This window comes from Rhincodon typus, chromosome 12, assembly GCF_021869965.1.
Source record: "Rhincodon typus isolate 14 chromosome 12, sRhiTyp1.1, whole genome shotgun sequence".
Lineage (NCBI taxonomy): Eukaryota > Metazoa > Chordata > Chondrichthyes > Orectolobiformes > Rhincodontidae > Rhincodon > Rhincodon typus.
Genome location: NC_063343.1, coordinates 48,179,605 through 48,199,314, shown reverse-complemented (window position 1 = coordinate 48,199,314; position 19,710 = coordinate 48,179,605). Strand labels below are relative to the sequence as shown.

The 19,710-nt window shown below is 43.7% G+C and overlaps 1 protein-coding gene across 1 annotated transcript in view; it reads left to right on the top strand.

The window, feature by feature from the left end:
• Positions 1 to 19,710, top strand: part of LOC109922049 (solute carrier family 22 member 5-like) — a 186,001-nt gene that overhangs the window by 48,195 nt on the left and 118,096 nt on the right. The window contains exons 7-9 of the mRNA XM_048603984.1: positions 4,023 to 4,237; positions 8,076 to 8,258; positions 17,168 to 17,303. Of these exons, the coding sequence (XP_048459941.1) occupies positions 4,023 to 4,237; positions 8,076 to 8,258; positions 17,168 to 17,303 (534 nt within the window). The remainder of the gene's footprint in view (positions 1 to 4,022; positions 4,238 to 8,075; positions 8,259 to 17,167; positions 17,304 to 19,710) is intronic.

The following is a 19,710-nucleotide window of genomic DNA, read 5'->3' as shown; positions in this document are numbered from 1 at the left end:
AGAGTCCCCTTAGTCCTCACATACCACCCCACCAAGCTCCGAATCCAATCCTCCAACATTTCTACCACCTACAAGCAGAACCCAGCACGCAAAAGATACTTCCCTCCCCACCCCAGCCGCTTTCCACAGTTCATTCTACAACTCCCTCGTCAGCTCCACACTCCCCACCAACCCCTCCACTGCACCTGGTGTCTTTCCCTGCAACCGCAGGAGGTGTAACACCTGCCCCCACACCTCCCCTCTCACTTCCATCCGAGGCCCAAAACAACCTTCCAACTCTGGCAGGGATTCGCCTGTACTTCATCCAATGTTATCTGTTGCTCCTGATGTGGTCTCCTCTATATTGGGGAGACCAAACACAAACTCGGGGACCGGTTCACGGAGCACCTGCGCTCTCATGCAACAACCAACACAACATTCCAGTTGCCGTCCATTTTAATTCCCCCTCCCACTGCCCTGACGACATGTCCATCCTTGGCCTCCTCTACTGTCAGAATGAGGCTAAACATAAAGTGGAGGAACAACACCTCATATTTAGCTTGGGAGCTTACAGCCCAATGGCCTCAATATTGACTTCACCAGCTTCAAAATCCCTCCACCCCTAGCCTTAACCCGTGTCCGGCCCTCCCCCTCCTGACCTGACCTAACCTAGCCTGTCCATCTTCTTACTCACCTATCTGCTCCACCTTTCCCATAGACCAATCACAGTAATCCCCTACCTGCATCCACCTATCACCACTTCTCATACCCTTCCCCAGGCCCCAACCACCGCCCCCTCATTTATTTCTGGGCTCTGTCCCCTCCACAGTCCTGACGAAGGGTTTTGGCCTGAAATGTTGACTTACTTGCTTCTTGGATGCTGTTTGACCTGCTGTGTTTTTCCAGCCTCACACCTTATAGACTTAAATCATAGTTAAGCAGGATCTTGTTACAGTGTGGCTTATTCACATATGCCGAGACCTGGAATTATGATCCAGAGACATGGGCCGGTATTTTCATCAAGTTGGAATGAGTCTGGACCAATGTAAAAATGTGTAAAAATCTGAAGTTCCTGACTCCGCTCCTGGGTTTTCAGATTTTCAGGAATATCTTTTTAAGAGTGCAGATAGTTCAAGTCACAAGCCTGCACCCAGCATTCCCAGCCTGGGCAGCTCCAATGTGGGGATAGGCATGTCCTTTCCCTGTGCAATTTTTATGCAATCTGGCCAGCTTTGTTAAAATCCTGTGGTTGACAGCACCTCAGAGTTGTAAATCACAGTCTGCAGGTGGGAACCTTTTGAAAGGTAAGTAGATAAAGGTTTTCACTTTGCATATCCTGATGTTGTTAGGTAGTTCATTGCTCATATGCACTGTACAATAGGTGAATGGCATGGAATTGCCAAAGCTATCGGGTCAATAGGGGCATTTTGGGAAACATGCATTGGCATAGAGAGCGTGTGGGTCTGTGGAAGTTGTTGGGGCATGATGTGATGTGAATGGAGCATGGGGTTTGAGGTGGGTGAGGGCTGGAGGGCCTTTCTGTAGTTTTGTATAACTGGGATGAAGTCCCATTGCAGAGCAAGGTGTGCCTTCTAAACAGCCCGACACTCAGGACCCCGCAACCCTGTGACTGCCTCGTAACTTTTATCTGCGTTGGCTGGCATGACTGCAGCCCAACACCTTGGAAGAACAAAAACTGTCTCTCTTGGCATTTTTTCCTGAGATAGGCATACCACTTCACAGATTTTTCTCGCTGCCACTAACACTGCCAGTAATGTCCACATCTCATTAATGTATTTTTTTAAAAACAACTATTTTCACTCGTTGTTGTTTTCTTTGCTGATCTACATTGGCTCCACATCAAGTGCAAGGCAATGACCATCTCCCGCAGGAGTAAACCTAACCATCTTGCCTTGATGACGTAACTGCACTACCAACAGCTCGAGGGTTACTACTGACCAGAAGCTGAAGCTGGACCACATGTACAGATACAGTAGTTACGGAAACAGGTCAGAGACTAGCAATTCTTAGGTGAGTTTTTCACCACCTGACTCCCACAACTGGTCCACTGTCTACAAGGCACAAGTCAAAGATGTGATGGAATACACTCTACTTGTCTGGATAAGTATCATACCAACAACATTCACCAAGCTCACCTATCATCCAAGAACAAGTATTTCACTTAGTCAGCACCGCATCCACCAACTGAAACATTCATTTTCTCCACCAATAACAAGACTGCCAGTGATATACACAATGTACAAGATGCATTGCAGCAACCCGCCAAGGCTCTTTCAACATGACTTCTCAAACCCATGACTTCTACCATTGAGAAAGGCAAGGGCAGAAGATACACAGGAGCACCATTATTTGAAAGTTCCCTTCCAACTCACACACCATCCTGATTTGTTACTATTCCTTCGTTGTTATCAGATCAAAGTCTAGGAATTTCTTTCCAGGTAAGTGGTTCAAAAGGTGGCTCACAATCACCTAAAAGAATTAGAGATTGGCAACAAATGCTAGCCTTGTTGGGGACAGCCATGTCGCATGCAAGTAAAAGTATCGGCCATTCTCATCTCAAATACGTTCTGTCTTTCAATCAGTGTCTTGCTAACAAATCTCAAATTTCTACCAAATCTCAGTTTCTCTTAAAATATTAAACTTGTGATTGCACCATTTTGATGGAGAAAATGGCAGATTTTTGCAATATTTTGTGTGAAAAATACTTTCTAATTTCACTCATAAATGGTCTTGCTATAATTTTAAGATTTTGACAGAAAAGGGAATGATTTCTCTGTGTTTACCCTATTGCATTATGTTACCATTTTAAAAGCCTCAATTCGATCATACTTCACTTTCCTAAAGGTGAGAGAATACAAATGATGGTCGTGCAACTCCCTTCATAATTTAACTCCATATATCCTGTTACTGTTCTTGAAAATCTGAGTCCTACCCTGACGATGCCTCAGACTCAATGCAGCACTTCAGTAGCTGGCTCAACACAGTTTGTCCAATTGAAAGATCACTTTGTACTCTTGTAGCCATTTGAGATAAAGGTTAACATTCATTTTTGGATTTGTGTTTGCCTGCTGCAGACTTTAGTAATTGGTGTAAACAGAGAACATAATGTCTCATCCTCTACAGCTATGAGACTTTTGTCATTCAAAAAGTTCTCCAATTTGTGTTTCTGAAAGTTGATGATCTCAGAAGTGCCTACCTCATTCAGGACAGTCCCAAATTTCAGCAATTAGCCCCATAAACCATCAACATAGTCTATGCCCTGGAGACATTTCCATTCAAAAGAATTGATCTTCTCTACAAGACCCCACAAATTCTGACAGTGTCAGAGATTCCTTGTGGGATTTTGACCCAACTTACAAAATCTGCAGATTGTTATCTCAATTTGTAGATATTTAGGTGATTACATTAAATGCAGGAAATATGCAAAGTAATATCGTACAATTTAAGAGGGAAGAAAATAATGTTGTATATTGAATGACATCCAAGTGTGCCAAAGTCCAATGCTATGGGAATGTGAACCAATGCAAATACTCCAAAAAGCTTAATTAAAGCTAACAGGAAATGTACTTCTGTCACACTGAAGGTAGGCAAGAAGGGAACTCACTAGCTCAGTCTTTGAGCAGCTAGATGGATTATTGGCAGCCAACATGCTGTGCTACTCCTTGAGTTAATGGAAGAATAAATTGTTGAATGGAATCACAGATACAGGTATGCGTACAGCATTTGATTTTTCAAGCAAATTCCAAAACAGATGCAGTTAGTTCTCAGTGGAGAGTAGGATAAATTTAGATGACTGGTTATCTGCAGAGAATATCTGAATATATTCTAATATTTAACATTAATGTGGGGTATAGAGAGCAGATGCATTGTTTGCGTTCCTAGTGAGAACCAAAAAATTGAATAGGGAATAAAAATCAGTGAGAAAGAAAATCATGCTAAAACCAAAATTTAAAAAAAAAAGGGATAGGGAAAGAACTATTTTAAAACTCATTTTACAAGATGATTTTGTCTTCTCGTTGCAGGATGATTTTAACAGCTGAATACTTTAGTCTGTCTTTGAACACACCCAATCTCCATGGTGATGACTATTTGAACTGTTTCTTCGCTGGTGCCATCGAAGTTCCGGCCTATATAGCATCTTGCCTTTTGCTGCAGAGGTTTTCCCGAAGGTTCAGCCTTTCAAGCACTCTGTTTCTGGGTGGAATTGTCCTTTTCTTCATTCAAACCATTCCTTCAAGTAAATGTTTTATAGTGCACCTAAAAACATCATAACCTAATCAATATTTGTTTTAAGGAACATTTCATGAATAGTTGAAGTGTACCTGTAGTATAAGCTTTAAAAAAAATTAGCATTCTGACAGATTATTCCACAAACTACGAACACAACTTCACTGGCCTAGCTTGTGTTGAGGATGAGGCAGAGATGAGAACATTAAGTGTGGGGGAAGGGGAAATTGTGTCCCATTAGGACCTCCAAACCAGTTTTATGTATGCCATATTTTACTCTATATCAGCATTGGTTGAATAGCTGAATTGTTAAACTGCCTTTTCATTCTTAATTCTACCAGTTATACAAAGCCATACATCTGCACTGTAGATGTTGGAGACCTGCAAAGAACGGACCCTATGTATTAGTGTAGTCCAGCTGACAATCCTAACTTAGTTGTCAGCATAATTCTTTATTGATTAAGGATTATTTAGCAAATGCTGTGCAATTACAGAATCACATTTAATGTTGGACACTTGCGAGATTTGTAAGCATGGGCTGATTGGCTACCGTCAGTACCCTTGCTTATTGTAAGCAGCAGAAGGGGTATGATCTGCTAGTGTTTGAAACATATGGTCTACATATCTAGCATCACATGAACACTGAAATTCACACACCAATTATTCATTTTGGTAATAACCAGAACATTTTTTGGTTTCATTTCAACATCTTTTGAGTGTTGAACATGACTTGTGATGTTACTGGGTAGTAGTAGCGTGAAATAGCTTGGTTCACCTGTTATTCAAACTTATCTGAGGTAGATTAGGCACATTTGAAGACCAAATGTGATGGACATAGGCCCCTTCATGAGTTTGTGTGATATATTGTGAGAAACGATCTAATCAGGGTAGCTATAGTCCCTCAGGGCGGACTTACCCTATTTCAGCTTCAAACTTGCATTGCGAACAAATTGCCTGGGCCTGATGGAAATTTGCTGTTGAGGCCACTCTTAATGGTGTATGTAACTGCCAGAATGCCAACATGTATATTGACGAGAAAAGGTAGATATGTTTTAGACATTGTTAATTTCTCAGTCGGGGAAAGGAGCTGATTTCAGTTCTGTGTTTCATTTGAATTTGAGTACAGAATGGAGTCCTTTCTACCATGTTAGAAAGTTCTTGAATATTGCTGCAGATTCAAAGATTGCAAATGCATGCCAAAATGATGGCATTTTCCCCTCTCTGAGAATACTACTATGGACAAGAGGGAGAGGCAAATCTAATTATTTTACTGTTCCCTTCCCTTGTCTTAAAGCAGAAGTATTCTTCGAAAAAAAATCCCTCTGTTCCTTTTGAACATAAGCCATGGTGTCCTTCTTCTAAAACCCTCTGTTCTATGAAGTTAAATGATTTACAGATCGGGTGATTATGGCAACACTTGCACACAACAACTGAAAAAGGAAGAAAGCAGGGAAAAGAAGGAAAGGAGACAGTACAAACATGAAGTGCATAAAGATTGAAGTGATGAGCATTAATTCATTCAATTCTTTTGAGTTTGAAAAATCATTGCCCAGTGAAGTTTCTCGCTGTTGGCTGGCCTTGCAGATAGTGAATACCTAATAGTGGATAGTGGAAGGCATGGCAGTATGGTTGATCCACTTTACATATAAAAGAAGAATTTGCCAGAAAACTGAATTTCAAAGAAGTTGAGACTAAAGGTGGGCTTAGCTGAGCTTGAAATCTGATCTTCTGTTGAAAGAATCTTGCAGGTAGTGATATTAACAGTAAACCGGCTGTCTCCGGACTAGCGTGCTAATGGCTGGGTAGCTTTTTACCAGACCATGTTGTTCTCAGTGGACTAGCTCTCGCTTCACTAAAGGAAGGCTGTCCAGCAGTAAAAATTAAACTGTTCAAAGTCCAAGAGGGTTTGGCTCTGTGATGGGCTTACTGGCTGAATCATGTTAGTTAACAGAGTAGTTTCTATGCTTTTAATCCTGACCATTGTTTGTTGGTATGAACTGAATCATGCTATTAGCATCATTTCAGCCTAATAGCCCATTTGTTGTCCAGAAATGGTTTGTCAAAACACAGTCTTCTGCTCCTTTATATGGATTTTGACTGCAACACTCACACAATGAAGGTATAAGTTTCTAAAAGGTTGCACTCTGATCTCTGTCCTGATTCAATTCGTTTATAATTTATGGTTCTGTGACTGATTGTCATGTCTTAGACCAGCAAAGTTCAGGTTAGAATTTTAACAAGAAGTTACAGCTTTTAAAAACATTTTATCATGTCCATGCCATCTCTATACAATCTTTGACAGTGCCACTATGCCACCTTATTCCCAACCGTGTTTTCTGTCATTCAGTGGTATATCGGCCAAAATGATTTGTGTTGTCACATTAAGACATAATTAGATATGTACACAATTTCTATAAATGGAATTTTTTGCTTAAATTGGTTTAAATTTTCACCATAATCATAGCTGGAAGAGAACATTAATCGTCATTTTGTGCTTTGTGATAGATTTATCAACCCATATAGATTATCTTTGTTCTGAGATCTATGGTCATCTTCCTCCTCTCCTGAGCAGAATGTGGTGGAATTCACATTTAACTTTAAACTATTCCACTTTATACCCTTACCTTTAATGCTAGGTGACAATTGCCTTTTATTTTCTAGATTTCCCATAAGCCTTATTTCATTTATCTGAAAAGTTGGCTGCTCATGTATTTTTCAATCAGCATTGGAAAACAGCCGGTACTTTTGACATAGCAAATTCTCTCTCTCTCTAAAGCTGTTGGACTCCCAGGAGCAATTCCACTTGCACAACTTAACATTTGCAAGGAGATTTCATGGATCTAAATTTAACTAGTCAAGTCACAAAAATGCTGGAACAACAAGAGCAGGTCAACAACTAAGAAAAGAGTGGCGAGTATCTCAACTCTGAAACCTAAAAGCTTTTCGACCATCTGCAAGACACAAGTTAGGAGGATGGTGGAGTACTTACCAGTTGCCCAAACTAGTACAGCTCCAACTTATGAAGTTCAACACCATCAAGAGCAAAACCATGTTTTTGATTGGCACCCACTCACTATCTTAAAGAGTTGCTTCCTCCAGCATCAGCACACCGTGGTAATATTGTGCACCATCTACAAATTGCACTGCAGCAACTTGCCAGGTCTCTCCCTGCAGTAACTTACAAATCTGCCACCTAAAAGAAGCATGTTAAAGTCACCTCCTGTAAGTTTTCTTGCAAGCACCACCATCCTGATTTGGAAAATCTTCAAGAAAACAGGAAAACTTGCAATTATATACACGTCTTACACCCGCCAGACTTTTCAAAGGGCTTTACAGCCAGCTAAGTACTATTGAAATACTATCAACTGTTGGAATGGAAGTATACATTAGAATGATCAATGTCATATTAAGTGTCGAAAGAGAAATTTAAAAAAAAGGAAAATAAAAATAAATATGAAAGAATAAAAGAAAAAGGAAAAGCTTGACAGCATTCAAAATATTTAATTGTGAAGTTAACAGTAGAGCAGTTCATCTCCAAAAGCGATTTCTCATTGCTGTGCCTTAATTCTGTATCTGCCATTGATAGAAGCTGCTGTGGCTTTTAACCTGAAAAGCAACCTTGTCATTATTATGACAGCAGTGTTTAGGCCAATGTAACTTTCATGAAGCTACAGTATTTTTGCTAACAATTACGAGCACCATCATAAATCTGTAACATGTAATCCTGGCTGTCGAGTTTTTTTTTATAAATTAACATCCCTATATCGAACATCTGGCAGAAGTGCACAGACATCCACTTGTAAGCCACTGCTTCCACTAAGTTGATTGTTAACTTGTCTATTTTCTAGATCTTGCAGCAATTTCCACTGTGCTAGTAATGATCGGAAAATTTGGAACCACAACAGCCTTTGCAATAGTTTTTGTTTACACTAGTGAGCTGTATCCAACCACAGTGAGAAACATGGGTGTCGGATTGAGCTCGATGGCTTCGAGGGTGGGCAGCATCATCTCACCTTACGTCTTCTATCTCGGTAAGATGATAGTTTGATTTCTGTACAAAGGTACTATAGAAGCAAATTTCTTGTATTATCTGAATACCACTAGATCACTTCCAAATCCATACCAATCATGTGCTCATGGTGTAAATGTAGAGATAAATGAGGCAATAAATACACACAAGAAATCTGTCCATTCCCTCTCTGTGCAGAACCACATAACTTTCACCCACCATCCACTGTTCTTATACCATTGTCCGAGAACAAATGAGGTGACATTCATGTGAACCTGTTATCCTAATGAGTTTACTTTATTCATTCACGGGATAAGGGCATCATTGACTAGGCCAGCATTCTTTGACAGTGCCTAATTGCCCAGAGTTAATCAAGAGTTAATCGCATTGCTGCAGGTCTGGAGTCACATGTAGGTCATCCAAGTTATGGATGGTAGCTTTCCTGCCCTAAAGGATATTATTAAATCAGATATGTTTTTTCTGATGATCAACAATGGCTTCATGGTCATCTTTAGACTCTTAATTCCAGATTTTTATTGAATTCAAATTCCACCACCCGCCATGGCAGGATTCGAACCCGGGTCCCCAGAATATTATCTAGGTCTCTGCAACAATCTAGTAACAATTACAGTAGGCCACTATACCACTAATAAAAGTTTTATACCAGTTAAAGTTTTTCAAGTAATATTTTCATATAGAACATAGAACAGCACAGCACAGTACAGGCCCTTCGGCCTATGATGTTGTGCCGAATTTTTACCCTAATCCTAAGGTCTATCTAACCTCCACCCCTACCTTATACTAGCATCCATATGCCTATCTAATAGCCACTTGAATGCCCGTAATGAGGCCGACTCCACTACCCTCTCTGGCAATGCATTCCACGCCTCTACCACTCTCTGAGTAAAGAACCTACCTCTGACGTCTCCCCTACAGCTACCTCCACTCACTTTAAAACGATGCCCCCTCGTAATAGCTACCTCCACCCTAGGAAAAAGTCTCTGGCTGTCTACTCTATCTATACCTCTGATCATTTTGTACACCTCTATCAAGTCATCTCTCATCCTTCGTCGTTCTAAACAGAAAAGCCCCTAGCTCTCTCAACCTTTCCTCGTAAGACCTTCGCTCCATTCCAGGTAACATCCTGGTAATTATTATTGTAAACACGTGACTAAGCAAAACAAATCAGATTTACTTCAAATGATCAGAATATATAAAGATTGGAGCCAATCACAGTACACCTATCCCTCATTTCATATTCCTGATGCCGGAAACAGTGGTAATTTCACGGCACTAGTAATCATGAGGCTCAGGAGAATGCTTTATATTCATATTTATGGTTGTAGACATTGCCTCTGAGAAGGTGATGAGTTGTACAGCACGGAAGTAGACCCTTCAGTCCAACTCGTCCATGGCGACCAGATATCCTAAATTAATCTAGTCCCATTTGCCAGCATTTGGCCCATTTCTTTGTAAACCTTTCATTTCCAAGTACCCAAACAGATGCCTTTTAAAAGTTGTAATTGTACCAGCCTCCTCTACTTCCTCTGGCAGCTCATTCCATACACACACCACTGTCTGCATGGAAGAGTTGCCCCTCAGGTCCCTTTTAAATCTTTCCCCTCTCACTTTAAACCCATGCCCTCTAGTTTTAAACTCCCCCACCCTGGGAAAAAGACCTTGGCTATTCACCCTGTCCTTTCCCTTTATGATTTTATAAACCTCTATAAGGTCACCCTTCAGCCTCCAATGCTCCAGGGAAAACAGCCCCAGCCTATTCAGCTTCTCCCTATAGCTCAAACCCTCCAGACCCAGTAACATCCTTGTAAATATTTTCTACACCCTTCCAAGTTTAACAACATCTTTCCCACAGCAGGGAGACCAGAATTGAAAGCAGTATTCCAAAAGTGGCTTAACCAATGTCCTGTACAGCCACAACATGACATCCCAACTCCGATACTCAATGCACTGACCCATAAAGGAAGGCACACCAGACACCTTCTTCTCTACCCTGTCTACCTGCGACTCCACCTTCAAGGAACTATGAACCTGCACCCAAGATCTCTTTGTTTGGCAACACCCCCCAGGGCCCTGCCATTATGTGCATAAGTCCTGCCTTGATTTGCCTAACTAAAATGCAATACCTGGCACTTATCTAAATTAAACTTCACCTGCCACTCCTCAGCCCATCTGATCAAGGTCCCATTGTACTCTGAGATAACCTTCATTTTCCACCTCACCACCAATTTTGGTGTCATCTGCAAACTTCCAAACCATCCCTCCAATATTCACATCCAAACCATTTATGTAAATGACAAGAAGCAGTGGACCCAACGTCGATCCTTGTGGCACACCACTAGTCACAGGCATTCAATCTGAAAAACAACTCTCCGCCATCACGCACTGTCTCTGTTCACTTCATGAACTATTGGAGTCCGTGTGATGTGGGTAAAGTAGGAAGGAAATTTCCAGGATTTTGACCCAGCGACTGTGAAGGAATGATGATAAGGTAGGATGGTGCGTGGTTTGGAGCGAAACATGCAATTGGCGATGTTCCTATGCATCTGCTACCTTTGGGTTGACATGGGGCTTCAGCAGAGTCAGGTGAAGGCCAAGTGAGTTACTGACTATATTGTTGGAAATTTGCAGCAAAAAGAAACTAAGTGCTTTCCTAGGATTTACCGTAAGATATAAACTATCCAGAATGAGAGGTAAGTGGGCAGTACAGTGGCTCAGCGGCTAGCGCTGCTGCCTCACAGCACCAAGGACCCACATTCAAATCCATCCTCAGGTGACTACTGTCTCTGTGCAGTTTGTGCATTCTTCCTGTGTCTGTGTGGGTTTCCTCCTGGTACTCCAGTTTCCTCCCACAGTCTAAAGAAATGCAGGTTAGGTGGATTGGCCATGCTAAATTGCCCCATTAGTGTCCAGAGATGTGTAGGTTAGGTGGATTAGCTATGGGAAATGCAGGTTTACAGGAATTGGGTAGGGGGATGAGTCTGGGTGGGATGCTGTTCAGAGGGTCAGTGTGAACTTGTTGGGCCAAATGGCCTGTTTCCACACTGTGGGGATTTTATAAAGTAGAAGAGGATAAAAGGCTTGGATTGAGAGGCCTACCAGTATTGAGAGCAGCAGCAAAATGGTATTATGAATCACAGTATGATGTGAATGCAGGGTAAGAAGCTGATTAGTTCATAGGATTGCTGAATATTTTTAGTTTTTAAGTTCAATGTAGGGTCATTAGTCTGTGTTTTTCTTCTTTCTTTTCAAAATATAACTGCTGAAGTATTAGATTGATATTAGTGATTTATTTTTCCTTTTAGGTTACAAAAACAAAATATCAGTACAATGAAGTGTGAGGGGCAGAGAATCTCAGATACTTAAGTTGAACCAAACGCAGTAGTGATGGCTGAAAGGGTGATGTATTGCTGCTGCAGGATATGGAAGATGCTGGTCACCAATTTGATCCAGAGTGAACACATCTGCAATAAGTGTTGCAGCTTGAGGAATTTCCAGTCTGAATTGAGGATTTGAAGTCTGAGCTGCAGTCATTGTGCCACTTCAGAAAAGGAGAAAGTTACCTACAATTGTCCAACAGCTATGAAGTTGTTGCAAGCTGTGTAGATAACGGAGACTCCAAGGAGAATTAGCAAATGTCACATGATGCCTTGGTACAGAGAGCTATTCACATGGGAGGAAGAAATAGGAATGTAGTGGTGGTAGGGAACAGTATAATTAGGGGGATAGATACTATTCTCTACAGCCAAGAGTGGGAATCCCAAAAGCTGTTTCAGAGATAGCAGGAACTGCAGATGCTGGAGAATCTGAGATAACAAGGTGCAGAGCTGGATGAACACAGCAGGCCAAGCAGCATCAGAGGAGCAGGAAGGCTGATATTTCAGGCCTAGACCCTTCTTCAGAAATGGGGGAGGAGAAGGAGGTTCTGAAATAAATAGGGAGAGAGGGGGAGGCGGATAGAAGATGGATAGAGGAGAAGATAGGTAGAGAGGAAACAGACAGGTCAAAGAGGCGGGGATGGAGCCAGTAGAGGTGAGTGTAGGTGGGGAGGTAGGGAGGGGATAGGTCAGTCCAGGGAGGACGGACAGGTCAAGGGGGCGGGATGAGATTAGTAGGTATGAGATGGGGGTGGGGCTTGAGGTGGGAGGAGGGGATAGATGGGAGGAAGGACAGGTTAGGGAGGCGGGGATGAGCTGGGCTGGTTTTGGGATGCGGTAGGGGGAGGGGAGATATTGAAGCTTGTGAAGTCCACATTGATACCATTGGGCTGCAGGGTTCTCAAGCAGAATATGAGTTGCTGTTCCTGTAACCTTCGGGTAGCATCGTTGTGGCACCGCAGGAGGCCCAGGATGGACATGTCGTCTGAGGAATGGGAGGGGGAGTTGAAATGGTTCGCGACTGGGAGGTGCAGTTTTTTAGTGCGAACCGAGCATAGGTGTTCCGCAAAGCGGTCCCCAAGCCTCCACTTGGTTTCCCCGATGTAGAGGAGGCCACAACAGGAACAGCGGATGCAGTATACCACATTAGCAGATGTGCAGGTGAACATCTGCTTGATGTGGAAAGTCTTCTTGGGACCTGGGATGGGGGTGAGGGGGGAGGTGTAGGCGCAGGTGTAGCACTTGCTGCGGTTGCAGGGAAAAGTGCTGGGTGTGGTGGGGCTGGAGGGGAGTGTGGAGCGGACAAGGGAGTCACAGAGAGAGTGGTCCCTCCGGAAAGCAGATAAGGGTGGGGAGGGAAAAGTGTCTTTGGTGGTGGGGTCAGATTGCAGATGGCGGAAGTGTTGGAGGATGATGCGTTGGAACCGGAGGTTGGTGGGGTGGTACGTGAGGACGAGGGAGATTCTGTTTTGGTTGTTATTGCGGGGAGGGGGTGTGAGTGATGAGTTGCGGGAAATGCGGGAGACATGGTCGAGGGCGTTCTCGACCACTGAGGGGGGGGGATGTTGCGGTCCTTGAAAAATGAGGACATCTGAGATGTGCGGGAGTGGAATGCCTCATCCTGGGAGCAGATGCGATGGAGGCGAAGGAATTGGGAATAGGGGATGGCATTTTTGCAGGAAGGTGGGTGAGAGGAGGTGTATTCTAGGTAGCTGTGGGAGTCAGTGGGCTTGAAATGGATATCGGTTTCTAGGTGGTTGCCCGAGATGGAGACAGAGAGGTCCAGGAAGGAGAGAGAGATATTGGAGATGGTCCAGGTGAAGTTAAGGTTGGGGAGGAAGGTGTTGGTGAAGTGGATGAACTGTTCGAGCTCCTCGTGGGAGCACGAGGCAGCGCCGATACAGTCATCAATGTAACGGAGGAAGAGGTGGGGTTTAGGGCCAGTGTAGGTACAGAAGAGTGATTGTTCCACATAACCTACTAAGTGGCAAGTGTAGCTTGGGCCCATGCGGGTACCCATGGCCACCCCCTTTGTCTGTAGGAAGTGGGAGGAATTAAAAGAGAAGTTGTTGAGGGTGAGGACGAGTTCGGCTAAGCGGATGAGGGTGTCAGTGGAGGGGGACTGGTCGGGCCTGCAGGACAGGAAGAAGTGGAGGGCCTTTAGGCCATCTGTACGGGGAATGCAGTTGTATAGGGACTGGACGTCCATGGTAAAGATGAGGTGTTGGGGACCGGGGAATTGGAAGTTTTGGAGGAGGTGGAGGGCGTGGGTGGTGTCATGGACGTAGGTAGGGAGTTCGTGGACCAAGGGGGAGAAAATGGAATCGAGATAGGTGGAGATAAGTTCGGTGGGGCAGGAGCAGGCGGAGACAATGGGTCGACCAGGGCATTCAGGTTTGTGGATTTTAGGAAGGAGATAGAAGCGGGCAGTGCGGGGTTGGGGAATGATATGGTTAGAGGCTGTGGGTGGAAGAATACCTGAGGTGATGAGGTTGTGGATGGTTTGGGAGATGATGGTTTGGTGCTCGGGGGTGGGGTTATGATCAAGGGGGCGGTATGAGGAAATGTCGGAGAGTTGGCGTCTGGCCTCGGCGATGTAGAGGTCAGTGCGCCATACTACAACTGCGCCTCCCTTGTCCGTGGGTTTTATGGTGAGGTTGGGATTGGAACGGAGGGAGCGGAGGGCTGCATGTTCTGCGGGGGGGAGGTTGGAGTGGGTGAGAGGGGTCGAGAGGTTGAGGCAATTGATATCTCGACGGCAGTTGGAGATGAAGAGGTCGAGGGAGGGTAGGAGGCCTTGGGGTGGTGTCCAGGAGGAGGGGGTATGTTGGAAGCGGGAGAAGGGGTCAGTAGAGGGAGGGTTAGGTTCACGGTTGAAGAAGTCAGCGTGGAGGCGGAGGCGGCGGAAAAACTGCTCAATGCCCAAACGTGACCGGTATTCGTTGATGTGTGGGTGGAGAGGGACAAAGGTGAGCCCTTTACTGAGGACTGACCATTCGTCCTCAGTAAGGGGGAGGTCTGGGGGGATGGTGAAGACTCGGCAGGGCTGGGTGCTACTGTCTCCTCTGGAGCTGCTGGCTGTGGCCACATTTCCCGCAACTCATCCCTCTAGACCTGAACGTCAGCCTTCCTGCTCCTCTGATGCTGCTTGGCCTGCTGTGTTCATCCAGCTCTGCACCTTGTTATCTCAAAAGCTGTGTTGACTGCCTAGTGCCAGAGTTGAGGACATCTCCAGAGAAATGGTGAGGGAGGGTAATGATCCAGTGCTTATTGTCCATGTGGTACCAGTGACATTGGTAGGACTACAAATTACATTTTGCTGAAAGACTGAACAGTTAGCAGCTAAATTAAAAAGCAGAACACCAAAGGTGATAATCCCTGGAATGCTACCTGAGTTATAAGCAAACTGGCATAAGTTAAACAATGTCTCAGAGTCAAATCCACATCTCAGGAATCTGTATGAGTGGAATGGGTCGAAGTTCATGGCAACTGGCACCAGTACTGGGGTAGAAAGGAGCTATTTTGGTCGGATGGGCTTCACTTTAATTGTGCTGGGACCACTGACCTGGTGAATCATATAACTAAGACTTTAGAGAGAGTTTTCATCTAATTAGAGGTGGGGGAGGGGTTGAGAGAGGGGACATATAGGCTTATAAAGCTAGAAGATAAGAAAACATTACAAGGCAGCTATTTGGATAACGATACCTGCAGGGGGACACGAAGAGACAGAGTGTACACAAAATAGAAAAACAGCAGTAAATACGGCCAAAAGAGGTGGAAAATATGTTTTTAAAAAGGCAAAATTAATGGAATTTTATGGATGTGTGTAGTATTCAGCACAATATTAATGCATTATTGGCACAAATACAGGTTGATGACGATGATTTGCACCAATCATTAAAGATGCCAGTTCAGGATAATAAAAAAAAGTGCTCTCACCTTTACCAATAAGTGCACAAAGTATAAGAAATGAACACTATTTTCACAGACAAGTTTCACATCCTTAATCTGAATTTGAAGTTCTGCAATGCTATTATCATTCCTTGCATACTGGAATCATGAATTACTTCTGCCTGATTACACTTTGCAAGACTAATTTAGGGCATTTCTTGATTGGTTCCAAACAATCATTTTGTAGAAACAAAAACCTAAAGAACTGTGGATGCTGTAAATCAGGAACAAAAACAGAAGTTGCTGGAAAAGCTCAGCAGGTCTGGAAGCATCTGTGAAGAAAAAAATTAGAGTTAACGTTTCAGGTCCAGTGACCCTTCCTCAGAACTGATGGTAGCTGGGAAAATGTAGGTTTGTATGCAGAAAATAGGGAGGGGCTTGGAGTGGGGAGTAAACGATAGGATAGAGCCCGAAGAGAGAGAAGAGCAATTGGATAGACAAAGGAGTTTGATAACGATCTGGCTAGCCAGATAATCTTTGTCTGTCCAACTGCTCTTCTCTCTCTTTGGGCTCTATCCTATTGTTTACTCCCTACCCCATTCCCCTCCCTATTTTCTGCATATAAATCATTTTGCAGAAATTGTCCCAAACATCATTCTATGCACTTGTCCTCAAGGCTGCCTTTGCCAACCTGCATTGTCCAAATAATATGAAAATTAAAATATTCATGATTATTAAAGTTCATTTCTTACAACCTCCCATTATTTATTGATTTTATCGACTGTCCTACAGGGTAACTACTGTTTGGAAGCTGATAGACTTTACTCCAGTCTCAATGTAGACTTTACTAGTTTCAAAATCTCCCCAACCCCCTGCCTTATCCCATGACCAACCCTACCTCACATCCCCGCCTCCTTGACCTGTCCGTCTTCTGTCCCACCTATCCGCTCCTCCCACCTCACTGACCAATCCCCACCACTGCCTATCTGCACTCACCCGTCACCATCCCACCTACCTTCCTCAGCCCCACCCCTCCTCTCTATTTATTTCAGAGCTACCTTCCCCCTCCCCAATTTCAAAGAAGGGTCCCAACCGGAAATGTCAGCTTTCCTGCTCCTCTGATGCTGCCTGGCCTGCTGTGTTCCTCCAGCTCCATACTGTGTTATCTTTACTCCAATAACCTTTTCCCATTATTATTTATTGTCTCCACCCAATGTATAATTTTCTGAGCCAAGATCATTTCTCACTACTGCCCTGATCTAATTCTACAAAAACAGAGCTATCCAACTTCTTTAAAAATATTTTGAATATTTAGTTACGAGCCCTGGTCACATTGCAACCACATTTCTATAAATGACAACACATCAATTTATTTCTTTTTATGCCATCAATTCATCTATCTTCTACAAATGCTGGATCCATGCAGATAAATAGCTTTTTAATTTTGTCACTTTTTTAAACCATTTTTCCATACTTTGAGCTGGAGATGACCTCAAAAATAGAAAAACTAAATCCCAGCCCATTATATTCCTGTACCTACATTGAAACTACAATTAAAAGTGATTCTTTCACCTCAATACCTGTGAAATGTGCTGTCTAAGGCTTCTTAATGTGCTATGAGAGTTTGTGCTCCTTATTTTCACAGGAATTTACCATGAATTTCTGCCGTATATTCTGATGGGGACCTTGACAGTGTTTTCAGCAATTCTCGTCTTGTTTCTGCCTGAGACCAACAATATTCCACTCCCAGAAACTATTGACCAGATGCAGAAAATAAAAAGGTATGTTTGTATAATCCCAGAAAAATCTAGATTTTTGATTCATTCTTTTCCTCAGCTTTCTATTCTTAACATCAGATTACCTTTGTAAGATGTCTTTCATGAAGATCATGTCCTCGTGTGCTTCATAGAGGGGGAGAAGGAGCAAACATCTGTCCCTTTCTAAGAGAGTTGAAAGGGGTGGCAAACAAAGATGTATATTTTAAATAGGAGAGGACCAATGGCTTGGGATACTTGGAGAGACAGTGCCAAAGAGCACTGCTGTGGTGCTTATTCCAAGTTGATGAGCATTGATACCAGGAAAGGTATTTTTTTTCAATGTGAAAATACACTTTATTTACAAAAAAAACCTTCATATACATACACAAGATACTAAAATAGCTCTAAACAGTGAAGGGGTAAAGGATCAGTTGGCCTTGTCCCCTAAGAACATGGCTTCACTCTTGTCTCGATTTACCTTGGCTCCCGAGGCCAGTTCAGACTGGTTGCAGATGACTGTGAGTCTGTGCACTGACTGCGGATCGAAGCAGAAAATGGCAGTGTCACCCATGAACAGGGAGGCTTTGACCTGCGTGCCTGGAATAGACACCCCTCTCAGGCTCGTATCCTTCCTGATGCAGTTGGCAAATAGCTCTATACAACACACAAAGAAGGCAGTAGAGAGAGGGCAGCCCTGCCTGACTCCAGATCTGATCAGGAAGCTTTCTGATTCCCACCCGTTGTTTGAAATTGCACGAATGATGTTGGTGTAGAGCAGTCAGATCCCATTGTGGATTTCCTCCCCAAAGCCCAGTTTGGGGAGCACGTCCTACATCAATGAAACATGTACGAATGCAATATCCTATCAAAGGTCTTCTGCTGGTTCAGATTGATGAGGAAGGCGTCCACCCCCCCGCCCCGTCCTGCATGTAGGCAGTTGTATCCCCAAGGAGCTCGAGGCTCTCGCAGATTGCCCTGCCCGGTGCAATGCAGGTCTGGTTGGGATGAAGCACCAATCCCAGAGCAGTCCTGACCCAGTTGGTGGGGACCTTCAACAGGATTTCCTAATCCACATTCAACCATGAAATTGGTCGCCAATTTCTAATTTTCAAAATCCCTCTCCACCTGCTTCTTGTAGACAAGGGAGAGCAGCTTGGACAGTTTTCCCCTGTGTCTGTCTCTCTCAATCTCACTCTCTCTCTCTCCCTCCCTCCCTCCCTCCCTCTCGCTCTCTGTCACCCTCTGAACATCTTTGTGAATGAAGAACCTCTTAATATTCACCTTGATTGTTTCCACTGGAGACTCAAAGAGGGGTTCCATGATTCTTCAATTTGTATAATCCCATTTGAGCTCCTCAATGTCTTCTGGGGTCGACAAGTTTCACGTTCAACTTCCACGTTCCCATGCTGGCCCGTTGTTCATCCTGTAGGCAATAGTCGGCCAGCAGGAGGCAGTGGCCAGAGAAGAACACCAGCTTTACATTGGTGGATCTGACTGAGAACACTCAAGACCGAAAAAGAAATCTATCTTTGAGTGGATAGACCTGTTTAGCTGTGACACCAGGAGAGGTGTTTTTATTAATTCCAAAAATATACTTTATTCATAAAAAGCTATGTATATATACATTGACACAAAAGCAGTTCGGTTCTCCACAGTTGCATAACGAGTAAACACACAAAACAATGGAGTTTGACTATCCACAAAGCCAAAGACCTCTCTTAGACCTACAATACTAATATTTACATATATTTGACACACTTGGAGGGTCCGGTAACTGAACAGACCCCCATTTAATTTCAGCAGAAAGACCTCAGATATTGGTCTTTCCCCATGTTGCCTTGGCGGCTGCCCCAAGCTTTAGTGCGTCCCTCAGCATGTAGTCCTGAACTTTGGAATGTGCCAGTCTGCAACACTCGGCCAGGTTCAAATCCTTGTTCTGGAAGACAAAGAAGGTTCAGGCAGGCCAAAGAGTGTTTTTCACTGAGTTGATGTCCTCTAGGTGCAGTTGATGTTTGTCTCAGTGTGCGCCCTGGGGAACAGATCACAGAGCACAGAGTCCCGCGTCACAGAGCTGTTCGAACATAGCTTAAGTGAAGAGAGAATCAAAAGATAATAAAGCAGATTTGAGCTTCTGAGACCCACCTCCTCGTAACTCTTACCAACATATCATTGTAAGACATCCCTTCTCTCCTGACAGAGTTCTGTGCCCAAGACAATGGTTGGGGCGCAACTTGAATTCTACATAATTTTTTTTTCATTCATGAGATGTAGGTGTGAAGTTCTGTGCTGGAGACTTAACTGATTATCTAGTCATTACCAGAGATAGTAGGAACTGCAGATGCTGGAGAATCCGAGACAACAAGGTGCAGGGCTGGATGAACACGGCAGGCCAAGCAGCATCATAGGAGCAGAGAGGCTGACGTTTCGGGCC